This window comes from Miscanthus floridulus, chromosome 18, assembly GCF_019320115.1.
Source record: "Miscanthus floridulus cultivar M001 chromosome 18, ASM1932011v1, whole genome shotgun sequence".
NCBI lineage: Eukaryota > Viridiplantae > Streptophyta > Magnoliopsida > Poales > Poaceae > Miscanthus > Miscanthus floridulus.
Window position 1 is genome coordinate 129,247,128 of NC_089597.1, and position 18,006 is coordinate 129,265,133.

Here is an 18,006-nt window from a genome sequence, read left to right on the forward strand (position 1 = left end):
ATATGTTGATGACATACTGATCTTTGGATCCAGACTCAAAGTGATTGAGGAGGTGAAGAAATTTTTATCTAATAATTTTGAAATGAAAGATTTGGGAGAGGCTGATGTTATTCTTAATATCAAGTTTCTGAGAGAAGATGATGGTGGGGTAACTCTGTTACAATCCCACTATGTGGAAAAGGTGTTGAGTCGCTTTGGGTTTAGTAATTGTGAACCTGCTCCTACACCTTATAACCCTAGTATGCTATTGAGGAAATCGGAGAATAGCAAGGGATTAATTGAGATATTCCTAGATCATTAGTTCGCTCATGTATCTTGCTAGTGCAACAAGGCCTAACATCTCATTTGCTGTGTGCAAGCTGAGCCGGTTTATATCAAACCCAGGAGATAATCACTAGCGTGCTCTTGAGAGAGTGATGCGCTATCTAAAAGGCACTATGAGCTATGGTATTCGTTATACCGGACACCCGAATGTGCTGGAAGGCTATTGTGATGCTAACTGGACCTCTGATGCCGATGAGCTTTATGCCACAAGTGGATATGCGTTTTCGCTTGGAGGTGGTGCTGTTTCCTGAAAGTCTTATAAGCAGACTATCTTAACGAAGTCTACAATGAAAGCAGAACTCACAGCATTAGACACCGCTGGCTCTAAGGCCGAGTGGCTTTGTGATCTCCTTATGGATTTATCGGTTGTTGAAAAACACATACCGGCTATTTCTATGAACTGCGATAACCAGACTATGATTACGAAGCTTAACAGTTCTAAGGATACATGAAGTCCATAAGACATGTTAAGAGACGACTAAAATCTATCAAAAAATTGAGAAACTCTAGAGTAATAGCGTTGGACTATGTTCACACGTCTAACAATCTGGCAGATCCTTTCTATAAGGCAGGTTGGTTTTTACCTTAATGTGTTCAAAGTGGCTTGCTAAAGCAAAGATATTGTCTTACAGAACATATTTTAAGAAACACACCTATATAAGTCAGACTGCTGGTCATAGTCTATGAGATTTAGGTGATCTCTAAATACTCATGAAAGGCACTGAAGTATGACTTATATGCTTTAAATAGAGGGGATGTCTTTTGCAGCCTAGTATCAGCTAATGACTTTAGTGATATTCACCTCACATAAAACTATCAATTCAAGGCTTAGTCCATTGTTCAGTTGTGACTGGGTGAAACTATTGCTCTAGATGGATGTTGTGGGGGTATGGCCCCCAAGACATGGGCTGCGCTCCTAGGGGTGGCCCGACCCATAAGGTCAAGGCGTACACGACGCTGCTCGGCGTGTACCGCAAGATATTGTATAGTATCAAATAGGCTACTTTACTTGTAACCCTGTCCCTCCAGACTATATAAGGAGAGGCAGAGGTCCCCTAGCGGACAGGATACATAACGATCCATCATATCGGATCTACATACAGATCAATACAATACACCAAAGACACATGACATAGAGTATTACGTCGATCAGACGGCCCAAACCTGTCTAAATCGTTGTCTCTGCGCCCTGTGTCACCATCCGGTTCCTGATTACGCGCACCCCCACCGACAAATCTACCATCGCGGGATACCCCTCGGTGGACTGCCGAGCATATTCTGTCGACAGATGTTCAACTTAACAGTCTCCATCGAAACACTGGTATATAAAAGAAATGTGGTTCTGAGACTACTTTGTTACAAACCCTAGAGTTTGGTGGAGATTGTTGGATATATTATGGGCTTGGCCCATATAATATTTAATAAATCAAATAAAACTCTATGGTCCATAACATTAAGCGTTGTATGATTTAATATCGTATGAGATTTTGACTGAACGTTGGCTCAGCTTATTTGGTTAGAAATTATCCATCTTAATTGAGAAGCTGAGAAAAGAACACAGGAGTGCCACACGCGTGCGCGCGCCGCCACCGTCGACCGGGCGGGGCCGAGGCCGTGGGTGTGGGCGTGGTAGGTAGGCGATGAGCGAGTGGACGGGCTGGCGTGGCTTGCGTCAGTTACCATCTCTTCGTGTCTCCGTCTCCTGAGTTTCTCGACTGGCTTTCTCCCTCCCCGCCGCAGGCATAAAAGTAGAAGTCCTCCGTCAGTCCAATCTTCCCTTCGTTTTCGAGAGACCACATCTCAGCTGTCCTTTGGTTTTCCCCGTCCCGTACCTCTACGCGCACGGAGCAACGGGAGAGCAGGTGCCTCCGGAACCCTCGTCCGCCTGCGAACCTTGCACGGGGTGTGCGTCGATTAGGTTTTTTTCGGAGCGATTCCGCGACTGCTCGTCCACGTCGCAGACGTCTTCTTCCTGGTGATCGCTCGCAGAACAACAATGTGTCTTCTTCCTAGTGACCGTTCGTGGGACTGCACTGCGAACACCTTCCTGCATCAACTGTGGCCCACGACTTCGAGTAACGCACTATGTCTGGTGCGAATGGAGCCTCTGATGCCCTTGGCATGGGACCCTCTGCTGGGTACACTCTTAACTCTCTGATTACCGTACTTTGCGTACTTACTGTATCGATCGGTATGTCATAGTTGCATGTTGTAGCGTTTGTTAGTGATATACACATACACATATATGTCGTCACGAACCTGCTGATGTTTTATTTCTGGATTAAATTGACCATGAAAATACCTAATTATCTAACAAAAATACAACTATTTTTTTTAATTTAAAGCTACATTTCCACTGATGAAAAGAATATACATCCCCTCCCATGATCCTATCCCTTGTGAGCTGTGAGTTGACATTGATGATTCCTGGCAGATCAGAAAGAATGTTGGTCATCCAAAATTCCAAATCGCCTAGCAAGATGGATGTACGGCTACACCGGAAGTTGTTAGGGGTTGACATTAGCCTGCAGGTACATACACACTGGCCACTGGGTAGTTGGAACAGTAACTAGTATGATATCTCGGAATAAATACAGTTATGCACCACTGCTTGTACATAGGATATGTGTACATACATACCGGTACTGCTGTACTAGCAAGACACAGCCAGTGAGGTACAGGGTACATAGTACTATAGACAGTGCAACTTATCATTCCTCTTCTCATTGGTGCCAAGAAAAACAAAAAGAAAAGGCACCTTCCCTGATCATCAAAGTTTCTATGGGTACAAAGAAACTAGTAGCATCATTTACAGCCACAGCTAGTACAGTACCACGATGTGACGTGAGAACTAAGCAGGGTGCTGATGAGCCATGCCATTGGCATGGTATCCAAGGAGATAAAGGTTAAGTTTCAGAGTTTCAGGCGTCACCTTGCCCAGGAGCCAGGACCATGAGCCTGCCCAATGCAAGCTGATCGAAGCCGAAGAGTGAAGATGGAGAACGAGAGGCAGGTGATGGGGGGAGTGGGGACTGGACTGTGGAGGCCGTTGCTGTTTCAGCTCACAGGCAGACGACAGGCCCCAGCACCAGCGCCGGCAGCCATTGGGAAAACGAAAACTTGTCCCGTTTGCATTTACTCCCTGCACGAGAAAGACGAAGGCATCGACAGCGAGTTGGGTGAGGTGAGGCGAGCAGGGTTAATGGCGCTCGCGTCAGCGTCACTGACCTCGACCTCACTCCTCTGTCCTCTCTCTTTCTCTCTCAGCTCTGAGCTCCGTCCGAGGACGGAAGCCTGAAGAGAGAGGACACTGGAGTACGTACAGTACTGGACACTGAAGAACTCTGAAGAAAAATTACACAGGAACACAGGCGCCTCTTCTGAAACTTGCCACCTGCAGTTGGGGCGTGGTTTAATGACTTGGAACCTTCATCTGTCAGTCAGCCAGTGAGCCAGTGAGCGACGAGTCAATCCAGATGCTGCCGCTAATCAGACGCTAACCACGAGTAATACTTCGATTATTTTACGGCATCCAACAGCGTCTTGTTTTTATAGCACATCGTGATGAGGTGCAGTGTTGGATGCCAGTGCCAGCCACGGGCTCCGGCCGGTTTCTTTACTCCAGTGAAGCGCGGCAGCTAGTGGTACGCCGTTTCCTGCTGGATCTTGCCCGAACTGTTGCATGCGTGCGTACAACGTACTTGCTTCCACGGATCCGAGTTCTTTGCTCCTGATAAACTCGTCTCCGTGTGTCCAGCTCATCATAGATAGTGCTGGGACTGCTGGATCAGCTAGCTCCACGAAAACTTTCCAAATGCTGCTGCATGATTCTCAGCTTAATTGTGTGCCGCGTGACGGTGAAAATGGCAGTTGGTTGAGGATGCGATAGCTGGACTAGTTGGCAATTGTGGGGTGATAGCAACTAGCAAGACTCCTAGTAGGTAGCTGGCTGGCAGTTTAGGACAGATTAGTGCTGCTTGTACGGCAAATGGAGTATGATTTGAAGTGGTTCATCCCTGTGACCTGTTCTTTTGGGCTCCTCTTACTCGTAGGGATGCAACTAGTATGCCATTGAACGGAGGTTTAGGCTCTCTATGGTTTGCGAGAATTTTTTCTGTTTCTTGCATTTTTCTATGAACTTAATTTGATTCATGTAAAATTACTATATAATTATTGTGAAATTCATGCATTCCAAAAGGGGGGCCCTTCAAAAGAAAAGAAACCATCAAGAACTAACTAAATATAGGTTGAAAATGGTCTAAAGATTCTTGGATGTTATAGTGTTAAGAAGCCGTAGTATTAAAACACTATAGTTTTATTATAGAACCATAGATATGTAAAACCATGGTTTAGAAACAATAGGTATGCAAAATTATGCCACGTTTGGATCTAAAGTGTTTTTGAGATTTAGCCAAAAAAAATATGGTTTTCTAAAATACTTTGGTTTAAAAGTGCCGTGAAGTGTTTGGATGCAACAAACTATATGGTTTTAACAACCATAGCATTGTTAAAATTATAGAATTTTGAGGGTTTTATAAAATCCACTCTATACCTGTTTTGTGTAAACCATAATTTTGCACGTCTTTAGATTTTATAAGACTACAACATCCAGACAGAGCACTGGTCCTTTTTGAACATAGGTTTTAGAAGAAAGGGTAAAGTATAATTTACACCCTCCAACTATCGTCAAAGTATAGATTTCAACCTCGAACTTCAAAACCGGATAACTTTGGCCCTCCAACTCTTGAAAAAGTTCAACTTTCATCCTTCTGGGCGGTTTTGCGTATGAACAGTACTTTTGATATTTCTAGAAGGCGTCGAAATTTTATATTATTTTTTAAAACATCTTAACGTCCTCAAATGAAAAAACTCAAAACTACAAAGTTGTAGATTTCATTGAGAGCTACAACTTTGGTATAAAAAGTATTTTCATTTAACTCCATACAAATAATATATTAGTGCTCTAATGCGGCAAATGCTAGTTGACGATTATTATGGTGCTGAAATTTTATATTATTTTTTCGAGCATCTTACTGTTCTCAAATGAAAAAACTCAAAACTACAAAGTTGTAGATCTCATCGAGGTCTATAATTTACATATAAAAATTATCTTCATCCGCCATCGTATTGAAGGGTTTTCTATTTTTTGAAATTAGAGTCTCATCACGCGACTTGTATCGACTTGTCGCGTAATGAGACTCTAATTTCAAAAAATAGAAAACCCTTCAATACGATGGCGGATGAAGATAATTTTTATATGTAAATTGTAGACCTCGATGAGATCTACAACTTTGTAGTTTTGAGTTTTTTTATTTGAGGACAGTAAGATGCTCAAAAAAATAATATAAAATTTCAGCACCATAATAATCGTCAACTAGCGCTTGCCGCATTAGAGCACTAATATATTATTTGTATGGAGTTAAATGAAAATACTTTTTATACCAAAGTTGTAGATCTCAATGAGATCTACAACTTTGTAGTTTTGAGTTTTTTCATTTAAGGACGTTAAGATGCTTAAAAAAATAATATAAAATTTCGACGCCTCCTGGAAATATTAAAAGTACTGTTCATACGCAAAACCGCCCAGAAGGATGAAAGTTGAACTTTTTCAAGAGTTGGAGGGCCAAAGTTATCCGGTTTTGAAGTTCGAGGTTGAAATGTATACTTTGGCGATAGTTGGAGGGTGTAAATTATACTTTACCCTAGAAGAAACAGAAACATCAAACGCTTTTCTTTCAAAAAAAAAACAAGCCTTAACTAAATATAGGTTTAAAAATGATCTAATGGTTGCCAGTGGGTCATGACCGTAATTTACAGTTAGTGACGGGCCTGTTAAAGAATGATGGCACGGTCATCAGAAAGCTCTTTCGGTGCATGAAGTAAGCAGGCATTATTATACTTTTTTTCAAAAAGGCATGAGACAAAAAAAAACATAAAAAGGGAGCCAATTAACCAGGCATTGATTGAGAAACCTGGCGTCTTTTCCTGCCACGGAAAAAAGTCAACAACTAGTTTCTTCTTGTGCCGGCAACACAACTGCTACTCAGAGAAAAAAGCTGTGGCTGTTAGATGGCACAACTGTGCCACATAATTCCTGAGGATTAGGGCACGCGATTTGCTCCATGAAACAAGAACTGCCGATGAAATTGACCTCTGCTTTGTGAACAGGCACTGGTAGGTTTTACCTAACAACACGTATATAACCTAGATTAAATGCTTAATTAATGCTGCGATGAAGCTTAATCGTGCACGCATGTCGGATCGGATCCCCTGACATTACATTGCATTACATGATAATAACTCTCTTGACAGGCCTCGAATTGAAAATGCGGCGGTTATCGACAAATTTGCTGATGACACGAATTCATGGTGAGGTGGGCATTACTTGTGAGTGAAATCATCTGAAGAATTTAGAAGCCTGATGAAGCTTGTTCTGCAAATTGCAACCAAGAGCAGGTCAAAAGTTGTATATATATAATCAGGGTTTAGGGACGCAGCACACAGGCCAACCACGATATAAATAAAAGCAAAGATCTTGTGATGGAATTGGATTATTAAGAGTGGGTGTTCGTACCAAATACGCGTGCATAGATCGTGTGAATTGCATCACGGATGACATTATACATGTAATGAGGTTATACAAGTGTTGAAGCGTCGCCGTCCGACATCAACGGATCCACTGAATTCACACGTGCTCCGAGCTGGGGACTATCTGAAAAGTACTCGAGTTTGCCTAGAACACTCACACTATAATGCATGTTGGAATTGTTTATGACTGTTTGCGTTCTCTGGTGGGACATATATAAGCTGTGTTCTTGAAGAAGAAAAAAGAAAGCTTGATCTGAAAATGACACTATGTTCAGATGAGATGGGAAATGTAGTGCACTCTGTAAATTGATTGAGGAATGGCAAGAGAATATTTCCTCCTCTAGCTAGATAGAAAAGAAATGCTGTCTCTAGATTGTGTTGAATTTACCCGTTCCGTCAAGCAAAAAAAAAAAGGATCATGTACGTCTGACAGAAAAGCTACACATGTCCAATGCAACCCCAGTACACAGGATTTGAGATCACTTTCCAAAAATCCCTTGCTTGCGTACACTGATACACATATCCAGAGCCAAGACAAAAATTTCCCCTGAAAGGGATTTGCAAGGCAGAAAGCATATCCTACTTTTGCATATATTATCTAGAAGAAAAGACGTAAAAGTCCTATGGAAAAGGCACATCAGTATCCCTTTCAAGCTTTCACTGTAGTAGTTGACAGTAAGAGGATAGTAGAACTCCCTCTATCCTAAGCGCGTGTTTAGTTGCCCAAATTTTAGAATTTGGGCTACTGTAGCACTTTTGTTTTTATTTGGCAAATAATGTTTAATCGTGGACTAATTAGGCTCAAAACGTTCGTCTCGCAATTTTCAATCAAACTGTGCAATTAGTTTTTTTTTTCGTCTACATTTAATGCTCCATACACGTATCGCAAGGTTCGATGTGATAGGTACTGTAACACTTTTTGGGAATTTGGAGTGGAACTAAACACGCGCTAAAAAGATTACAATTCTACTCCAAAACTAAGTTAAAAGTATCTTAAATTTGATTATCTACATATAAAAGTATCGATATTTATGATATTAAATAAGTATAATTAGAGACGTATTTTTTCATACTATATGTATTTGTTTATATATTTAATTGAAAGTAGATTTTTTTTTAAAAAAAATGCACAATTGCATTCTTTCAGAACAGAGGCAGAAGAACCGGCCGCAGCTGCAGCTAGTCAAGCTGCCTGCCGCTGTCCATCAACGTACGGGAGCTACCATCAATTCCATCCCCAAACCGCGACCTGTTCTTGGAAGCTTGACGCATGGCCTGCCTGCTGGCTGCTGTGGATGGACACCCTTAAATCGCAGCGACAGACAGCGAAGGTGCCGGGCAATGCCATCCAGCCGTCCGAAGCCATCACGTCAGAATTCAGATATGCCATTCGCCTTGTGCAAGTACAGTACTGCTCATGAGCTCATCTCTGCATGTCTACGTGCTTATCTACTGCTAAAAGCCGCGCTCTTTTCTCTTTTCGCAAATCGCAATGGCAGTGACAACTGCCCATGCTGCCATGCAGGGGTGCCTGGGCTTCAGCCTTCAGTATTCTTTTCTTTTTTTTTACCAAGTATTCACTATTTGTTTCAACTTTGTTTTTTTATGTTTGCTCTTAATGAAATACAAAAAGGTTTGTTTTGTTTTTATGACAAGTTGCCTGGGCTTTTTGCCTTTTTTTCACACTGACATTTGATTGGGATACCACAAAGCTTCATTTTTTAAACAAAAAAGAAAAGAAAAAACCATGACTGTATTCTCTTCTTTATGTAGTCGTCAAATTGCACAACGAAGAAAAAAGTCAGTCAGATGGTAGATGAGAAGTCCTATACTATTTCTCCGCGCCTGATCTTTCAGAATTCAGACGACAGTAACTGTTAACATCATGCACGGTTCAGGTCTCGCCTGCTTTAGCTATCAAATCCTGCAGCTCTCTTTGAAGCGAACGAGTCAAGAGATGACTTTTTGACTAAGTGCTTGTTTAGTTCCCAACCAAATTCCTAAAAAGTGCTACAGTAGTCATCACATCGAATGTTGCGATATGTGCATGGAGCATTAAATGTAGACGAAAAAAAACTAATTACACAGTTTGATTGGAAATTGCGAGACGAACGTTTTGATCCTAATTAGTCCATGATTGAACACTAATTGCCAAATAAAAACGAAAGTGCTACAGTAGCCAAATTTCCAAAATTCACGAACTAAACACAGCCTAATACACACTCCAGATTATATCAGTTCTGCCAGTAATGGCAGCAGCCGGAAAATGTCAACACGGTTGCATCAAAGGCACGACACTGCAAGTAGCAACAGTAGTGTCCCATGAACAGACAGACAAACACCGAGAACAGCGGTGACCAACTATTCAGCGTCAAAAGACGAGCAATTAATCGCGCTTGGGCTGGGGTCAAGAACTTGGAGCGATTCCAAGTTGTGGAGAAGAAAGATGACGATGGGTGGTGCAGAGCGTCGCCTCGGAATAGTTCCAATCATGAGAAAAGTAAAGCTTTGTTCTTGTTCTTCAGTGGTAGACTGTAAAAGTAGCGAGAAAAGTAGTGTCCAATGAACATCCATCGAGGATGGGGTTTGACCCTGTACTGTTCCGCGTCGTCAAAAGATGAACAACCGTATGAACAGTCAAACCCCGAGAGCAAATTGCTCCCGAATTCCAAGCTGGAGTATATATTACTAAAACGAAGGGGACCAGTACAGATCATGGCCTTCAAAAAGGAAAGGAAAAACCCAACCATGTGGACAGATAAAAAGAAAAGAAAAGAAATCATTCGATGAACAGCAACAAAATACGATTTCGACAAGGTCCTGTTCGGTTTACCCCATATTTGACTTATTCGACTTCTTTTTTAAGCTGGAACCGTGTTTTTCTCTCACAACAATTCAGCTGGAACAGTGTTTTTCAGCCAAGTTTCAGACCAGCGAATGGGGCCAAAATAGAATTCAATTCAATTCATTCAATGATCCGAAATAGAAATGGGAGCACATCACGCCCCCTAAAACTAGGAAATATGTTAATGACCCAATCAAGAGCCAGATTAGCAAACTCCAACTACTCCTAGTACGTACTGAAAAAGGCTAGCGGGATTAAGGCTCGCGTCGCGCGGGCGCGCGGCCTGCAACGCGGCCGTGAAGCGTACAATGGAGGCGCCACCTGCCCCCGCCCACCCGCCGCCGCCGTGTTTCTGGACTGATTTTTTTTTTCAGTTTTTTTAAAAAGATTTTCACAAATACGTTTCTGGTAGTATCTTTTAAAAAATAGACCCTGACCTCAGCGTCGTGACAATTGGTGTCAAGCTTACATGTTTGGCGCCGAGGTCTAGGGTTATTTTCTGCGTGTCGTTGATCTAGCTGCTTGCGTGTCGCGGACGTGGCATGAGCTCGACGCTGAGCTCGGCACCGTAGATCTTGGCGTCGAGCTATGAAAATTGACAAATTTTGATTTTTATCATGACTTAGATATTGAGAAATATGGCTAACTCTAGATTTTTTACAGTGACTTGTTGTACGATCACTTAAAAAAGTATAGAAATACTTAAGATAAAAAATGATCTAGGGTTTATGTTTATGAACTAGCCTAAAAATACTTCTAAGTGTTGGATCAATAGTTAACTTCTTTTTTTATGATGCTGTTTTGATCAGGGTAAAACTATAGTTTCTATTTTATATATGAAATTTGATCTTTAATAGAAGTTGTAGTTTGAGTTGAGTACAACAAACTATGTTTTTAGACTTAAACCTAAATCAGTCTTTAACACGACCGAATTGTGATCACAAGTTTGAATACAATGCTGTTTTGACCCCTCTAAATCTTTCTAATTCCCTTATCGCTGGGAGTGAATTGACATGTTTACGATATTTTATCTTCCAAATTTGTATAGCAACTCAATTTGATACCGTACTATGAGTTTGAATACTCTCTAAAGAGATGACAACAAAAACAAGTCTCATCAAGTTTGGATTTAGCCATGTTAAAAAATCAGACTTAGCCACGATCATAAATTCTAGACTTAGCCATTTTTCCATATGCTTACAGGTGAGGTGTGTTGCGTTCGTGCTTGCATGCCTATACATGCACGTATGCATCTCCGGTTAGCAATGCAATAGACGTATAGAGCCGAGCCCTGCATCGCCCCGCCGTGCTGTAGGAGCCGAGCTTTGTACTCTGTCGCTCGGATGTGCTGTAGTTCCATTTGGTCAAGCAAATATTTTATCTTAATTATTTCTAGATTGTTTTAAATGATCAAACAGCAAGTCACTGTAAAAACTTTAGAGTTAGCCACATTTCTCAATATCCAAGTTATGGTAAAAATTAAAATTTGTCAATTTTCCATAGTTCGGTGCCGTGGATCTTAGCGCCGAGCTCAACGCCAATTACTACGACGCCGAGCTCGGCAGTAAGATCCACGGCGGCGAGCTCATGCCATGTCCGCGCTATGCAGGCAGCCACGTCAATGTCACGCAGCATTGGCGTCGAGACGTGTAAGCTCGACGACAATTGTCACGGCGCCGATGTCAGATTCTATTTTTTTGAGAGGATATTGTCAGGAACGTATTTGTAAAAATCTTTAAAACAAAGGGCTAAAAAACAAATAAATTCGGGTTTCCGGAGGAGGGAGCCAGGACCTCCCCGGCCGGCCGGCCAACCCCCCCACCCCCCCACCAGCGCGGCACAGCCAAACCGCCGACCGCGCCCCCACCCGCCTCGCCACGCGCGGTGGCCCCGCTTGTCAGCCAGCACCCCTGCCTGCTCCTCGTGCATCACTAACCTCCGCGCTGACGTCACCCGCGCCGGTTCCCCACGCACGCACGGCTGGCCTGCCCTGCCGTGTGGCGCGAGCAGGTGGGCCTGCGCCGCGCGGGGACCCCCGATCAGAAAGGCGTTTTCGGGTGAAAAAGGAAAAAGAGAAAGGGGGATTTCGCCGTACGCGCTGAGAAGCGAGAGATCTCGCTTTCTTTCTTCCTCCCGCGGGTTCTTTGGCGTCCAGACCCTCGGGGAGTGGGGGAATTCACGGTCGCCTCCCTGCCTCCCTCTCTCTCTGTCTCCCCTCCCAGCTGCTGCGCTGTAACCGAGGGAGGGGAGGAGAGAGAAATAACGGACGCCACCTCCTCCCCCTCGCTCGCTTCCTCCTCTTTCTCCCCTGCTGCTTCTTCCCCTTCCATTCCCAACGAGGCAACGACTCGCCAGCCTGCCCCGCCTCACCCTCGCACCCGCGGCGGCGCGGAGGGCCGGACCCCTAACCCTAACCCTAGCGGCCCGGGCGCCGCCTCCGGTCCCGCCCCGCCCCGCCCGGCCCCGCCGCGATGGGGCAGTGCTACGGGAAGGCGGGCGGCGGGTCGTCGCGGGCGGACCACGACGCCGACCTCGCGGGGGCGGGGGCGGTCGCGGTCGCGCCGCCGTCCCCGCTCCCGGCCAACGGCGCGCCGCAGGCGCCGCCGCCGCCCGCCACGCCCAGGCGCCGCAAGTCCGGATCGACCACGCCGGTGCACCACCAGGCGGCCACGCCCGGCGGGGGCGGCGCCTGGCCCAGCCCGCTCCCCGCGGGCGTGTCGCCGTCGCCCGCCCGGTCCACGCCCCGGAGGTTCTTCAAGCGGCCCTTCCCGCCGCCCTCCCCCGCCAAGCACATCAAGGCCACGCTCGCGAAGCGGCTCGGCGGGGGCAAGCCCAAGGAGGGCACCATACCGGAGGAGGGCGGCGTTGGCGCCGGCGCCGGTGCGGCTGTCGGCGACGCCGATTCCGCCGAGGCCGAGCGCCCGTTGGACAAGACGTTTGGCTTCGCCAAGAACTTTGGGGCCAAGTACGACCTCGGGAAGGAGGTCGGGAGGGGCCACTTTGGCCACACCTGCTCCGCCGTCGTCAAGAAGGGCGAGTTCAAGGGCCATACCGTTGCCGTCAAGATCATCTCCAAAGCTAAGGTGAGGCCGTTAGGGGATCATAGCTCTCGGGCTATGCTCATGTCAAATTCCACTTTTGGAAAATTTTAAAATTTCAAATATTAGCTCTTGCTGTTCTGTCAGGTAACTGGTATGTGTTCGCGCCAATTCTGTGCTAGTAACCGAAACTTAGGTGGTTAAGTGGTCCGAATTTTACGTACTGAAGGATACTTTAGGGATTTCCTATTTCAATTTTGGAATTTTGCTCTTAAGTTGTTTGGCATTGGCGGCTTGTTGTAAGAAGTAACTTAGGGAATTTCATGATTTAGCATGGTACTTGACTAGTTGTATTTTAGTGGTATGTTCTTTAGCGCGATATCTTCCCATTTTTTTTTGTGGTTTTAGGATTTTTTATTGCTTTTGAGACAATAGGGTTGTGCCATGAAAGCTTAGCATTTACTGTCCCATTGTTCAATCCCGTTAACATGAAGGTTCAGCTGATGCTGGAAATCATGCTAATCTTATTTTTCGTGGGGGGCAATGGGAAGGGATGCAGGTAGGAACTTTAGGATGTCAGTACAGCGATTGAAGGATACTTTAGGGATTTCCTATTTCAATTTTGGAATTTTGCTCTTAAGTTATTTGGCATTGGCGGCTTGTTGTAGGAAGTAAGATAGTTAATTTCAGGATTTTGCATGGTACCTGACTAGTTGTAGTTGTATTTTAGCGATATGTTCTCTAGCGCGATATCTCCCCATTTATTTTTAGTCTCATCCAGATCTGCATGGAAAAAGGAAATCATTTATTCTTGTCAACAATTCGCTGATATAAGCAATTTACTCTGTAAATATCTGTTGCCTTGATTATTATTTGGATATGTTTTGTGATGCTTTCTTCTCTTAAAGTTCTTTCCATCTGAATGTAGAATACTTATATTTCTTCTTTCTATGGATAATGTAAATATTGCCTCTACTTGTGACTGAAATGAAATATCATCTTTTGGTTTTGGTAGATGACAACGGCCATTTCCATTGAAGATGTTCGTAGGGAAGTCAAGATTTTGAAAGCTCTATCAGGGCACAATAATCTCGTCAAATTCTATGATGCATGTGAGGACGCCCTCAATGTCTACGTTGTCATGGAGTATGTTTTTTTGTGGCCTTTTGTATGTGACTTTATTATAATTCAGAAATACTAGATTAGGCTTCTTTAGATACAACATTTGATCTCTGGCTTCTGCTGGCATACTTTAAAAACTGATCTTCCATGCTTGTGCATTTCCTTAGATCACTACTGCTAACCATATACTTTTATGTGTACACAGTATAGTAGTATCTAGCATAGTGCATAAATGCTCTTCAACGCAACTAATGTAATAGTAATACCTATGACCTATTGGGTGGTAATTTCTTCAAATTGTTTCTTTTGGACAGATTATGTGAAGGTGGAGAGTTGCTAGATAGAATTTTAGCCAGGTACTTTTTACAACATAGTATATTCATCTCTAGTATCTGAGTAGCATTATCTCTTGTTAATGCTTACCAAGGATGCAAATTTGAACTATTGAAGAGGTGGGAGATATACAGAAGAAGATGCCAAAGCGATCGTTGTACAGATTTTGAGCGTAGTGTCCTTCTGTCATCTTCAGGGAGTAGTGCATCGTGATTTGAAGCCTGAGGTATGCTTGAACCACTTTGTGTATAGCTTGTATATATGAGCAGTCCAGTAGGTGTTAGACTGGGGTTACTTCTGCCATCTTATTTAACTGCACTTGCTGTTTTTTGTATTTAAGTGGCAGCAGCAATGCTTGTTTTGAAAGCTAGGCTGCCTTTTGTGACACGGTTGCTATATTTCATTGGCACAGAATTTTCTTTTCACAACAAGAGGTGAAAGCGCTCCTATGAAGTTGATTGACTTTGGTCTGTCTGATTTTATTAGACCAGGTAATGTACTAATATTTATCTCTTTACATGGCCCAGGAGTTTACAATTATTTCTGCTCTTGTAATTAAAAGTCATTGCTTTGTTCAAAGGTTCATTCTAGGTTTCTGATATGGAATTAGATAAGCAGCATACATTTCTCAGAAAACAGCTTAAATAATAACATTTGGAAAGTTGTCAGTCTGAACATTGATTGTTAATAAAACCTAAGTTTAGGTGAACTTCTTACAATAGAAATTGGGCAACACAGTGTTAGTTTCAGGATTTTTTGTTGTGTGCTCAGGGTCAAGGATTTCATCACGCAAGTTTGGATCGGATGTACATTATGTTATGGTTTTGCTTTTCCATACCTTTGTTCACTTTATAGTGTGTCCCAGTTAGCTCTTATGCTGAACAAACAGATGCTTGTCATATGCTGCATTTTGATGATTGGCAGGCGCAAAGTAATATGAAAAAGTTTGAAAGATCTGAACACATCTAACGAGGGAAATTGCATCTTGTTTTATTTATGCAGAAAGCATCTGCTTGTTAGTCTTGCATTTTAATTGTTTAGCTTGTGCATACATGCTAGGATCATTCTGTGTCTACATTCCAGATAAATAGTGCATACATTCGTATATGACTTCTGTTTTTGCATGTTTCTTTACGTTTGGAAGTTGGAAATTTGGAATACACTATCAATATTTACAGTTAATCATTTTTTCTGCTCACTCATTAACTCAATCTTATACTTAATTTTGTGTGTTCTGTGCTATGTAATGCAGATGAAAGGCTCAATGATATTGTTGGAAGCGCGTATTATGTCGCTCCGGAGGTTCTACACAGATCATACAGTATGGAAGCAGACATTTGGAGTATAGGTGTCATAACATACATTCTGCTCTGTGGCAGTCGGCCATTTTGGGCAAGGACAGAGTCTGGGATCTTCCGGTCCGTACTGAGGGCTGATCCCAACTTTGACGATTCACCATGGCCTTCAGTATCTGCTGAAGCTAAGGATTTTGTGAAGAGATTTCTGAACAAGGATTACCGCAAAAGAATGACTGCTGTCCAAGCACTGAGTAAGTCACTCCATATTTGTATTTTGTGTTGCCCCGTGATTGTGATATCACAATATCTCACTTCGGCTTTTTGTACTTTAAGCAGATTTTAGGAACTGCTAGTTAAACACATTATATGATATGATAATGAAAAACAGTTGAATTTACTTTTCCCTTGTCTCTTTGCAGCTCACCCTTGGTTACGAGATGAACAAAGGCAAATTCCATTGGACATACTCATTTTCAGATTAGTTAAGCAATATCTTCGTGCTACTCCTCTTAAACGTTTGGCATTAAAGGTACAGTAGACTTCATGCCCTTTTCTGTATTTGTAAACATTCTTTCTATTCTTCATCGATCTTTGTTGATACAGCAATATGAAACTGATAAATGTACATGTGCTGGATGTGCTAAAAAGGCCACATGATGGCTGTTTAACCCTCCCAACAGTAGAAGTTATAGAAGATAGGTTCATGAGCGGTGTATGTTTCTAGTTGTGCTAGATTGATAGTATGTGCCTTTGCAGTGTTTTTTTAGGTGTTTTTATTTATTTTATTTTACTTTGTGATCCTGTACCTTTTCAATTTATTATGAGGGACTGATGTTGGATGTTATTTTTACTGGTCATAATAGTGCTCCAAAACTATTATGGACTCCCTACAGAAGTCGTAGGTACAAATCTGTTCATAGTGGCAAATTGTGGTGTAACTGACAACCTGCAAAGTATCACTCATTAATGTAGTTATTGTAGTAACACTTAATATCTTTCTCTGTCACAGGCACTATCTAAGGCTTTAAGGGAGGATGAACTTTTGTATCTTAGATTGCAGTTTAAGCTGCTTGAACCCAGGGATGGGTTCGTATCACTTGACAACTTTCGAACGGTGCGTTATTTGTTGTTGCTGATTGCCTCATCATTATGAAGACATGTCAAAAGCAGAACACTTGCTCTTTCTTCCTATGCGCATTATGTTGACGTTCTAACTTCTAAACTCGCATGGTGTAACCAGGCTCTGACAAGATACTTAACTGATGCTATGAGAGAATCAAGGGTTCTTGAGTTTTTGCATGCGGTGAGGATTCATCACTATGACCCTAATCAAAGGATTATACAGTGATGATGCTTATCATATGTGTCTATGATATCGATGGGAAATTTTCATATGATTATCTTTAGTTGTAACTTGTAATGTTGAAACAATGCCCTATGCCCAATTTTGAGCTGATGCCATGATGTTTCAGACCTGTTGCATCTTGTGATTTTTATTTACCAATGTTTATTATATTGATGGTTGAAGTTACTGACCTTCTGTTTCTATTTCAGTTGGAACCACTTGCATACAGAAAGATGGACTTTGAAGAATTCTGTGCTGCAGCAATCAGCCCGTACCAGCTTGAGGCTTTGGAAAGGTGGGAAGAAATTGCTGGAACAGCTTTTCAGCACTTTGAACAAGAGGGCAACCGAGTTATATCGGTTGAGGAATTAGCACAGGTATTCAGCGGATGTGCTTATCCTTTGGGTCAACATTTTCAGCATGTGGACTTGGATCCATGTAGATCATCACCTTACTGTCTCCATCCTATGTTTAGGGCATAATTGAGTACCCTGACATCTTTTATTGTGTGTAGGAACTAAATCTCGCGCCGACCCATTACTCCATCGTGCAAGACTGGATCAGAAAGTCGGACGGCAAGCTTAACTTTCTTGGGTTTACCAAATTTTTGCATGGCGTCACAATACGGGGCTCAAATACAAGACGACACTAAACGGATGCAAATTGTATTCGCTTCTAATTTAAAGCCTCATCAATTATATGGCCCTGATTGCTGTTACCTCTGCCTCATGCTTGCCCTGCCCCTTCGTCTGGTCAATGACCATTCTTGTTTGTGATGTCGCCGGTTGTTGTCGTCATAGCTTTTGTAGAGTACATGTAAAGATCCTTGTAATGGCGAAATCATATGGTTTGCTCAAGAAATATAGTGTCATTTGTTCTTTTTTGGCTCACCAATTTTGAACCATTATCCGTGGACAGAGTCTTTTGTCGACGTGGCGCTGAAGTTGATACCGTTGCTTAGCTAAATAGCATTTCAGGCACCTGTAAGGCTGTAACTCCCCACTGTACTTGTTTTGTATGCACATACATTATTGGCGTAAATTAGGTGTACATTATCAGCTTATAACTGGGTTATAGAGAAATGTCAGATATGTTTCCACTTCAGAATTCAGT

The 18,006-nt window shown here is 42.8% G+C and overlaps 1 protein-coding gene across 1 annotated transcript; it reads left to right on the forward strand.

The window, feature by feature from the left end:
- The first annotated feature begins 12,089 nt into the window (after positions 1-12,089).
- Positions 12,090-17,772, forward strand: LOC136519726 (CDPK-related kinase 3-like). Its single transcript, XM_066513101.1, has 11 exons — positions 12,090-12,840; positions 13,811-13,941; positions 14,232-14,273; positions 14,368-14,476; positions 14,663-14,741; positions 15,503-15,799; positions 15,968-16,077; positions 16,558-16,662; positions 16,789-16,851; positions 17,103-17,270; positions 17,408-17,772. Exons 1-11 carry the CDS (start codon positions 12,229-12,231, stop codon positions 17,543-17,545), a joined length of 1,854 nt encoding a protein of 617 aa, XP_066369198.1. The 5' UTR covers positions 12,090-12,228; the 3' UTR covers positions 17,546-17,772.
- Positions 17,773-18,006: the final 234 nt, after the last annotated feature.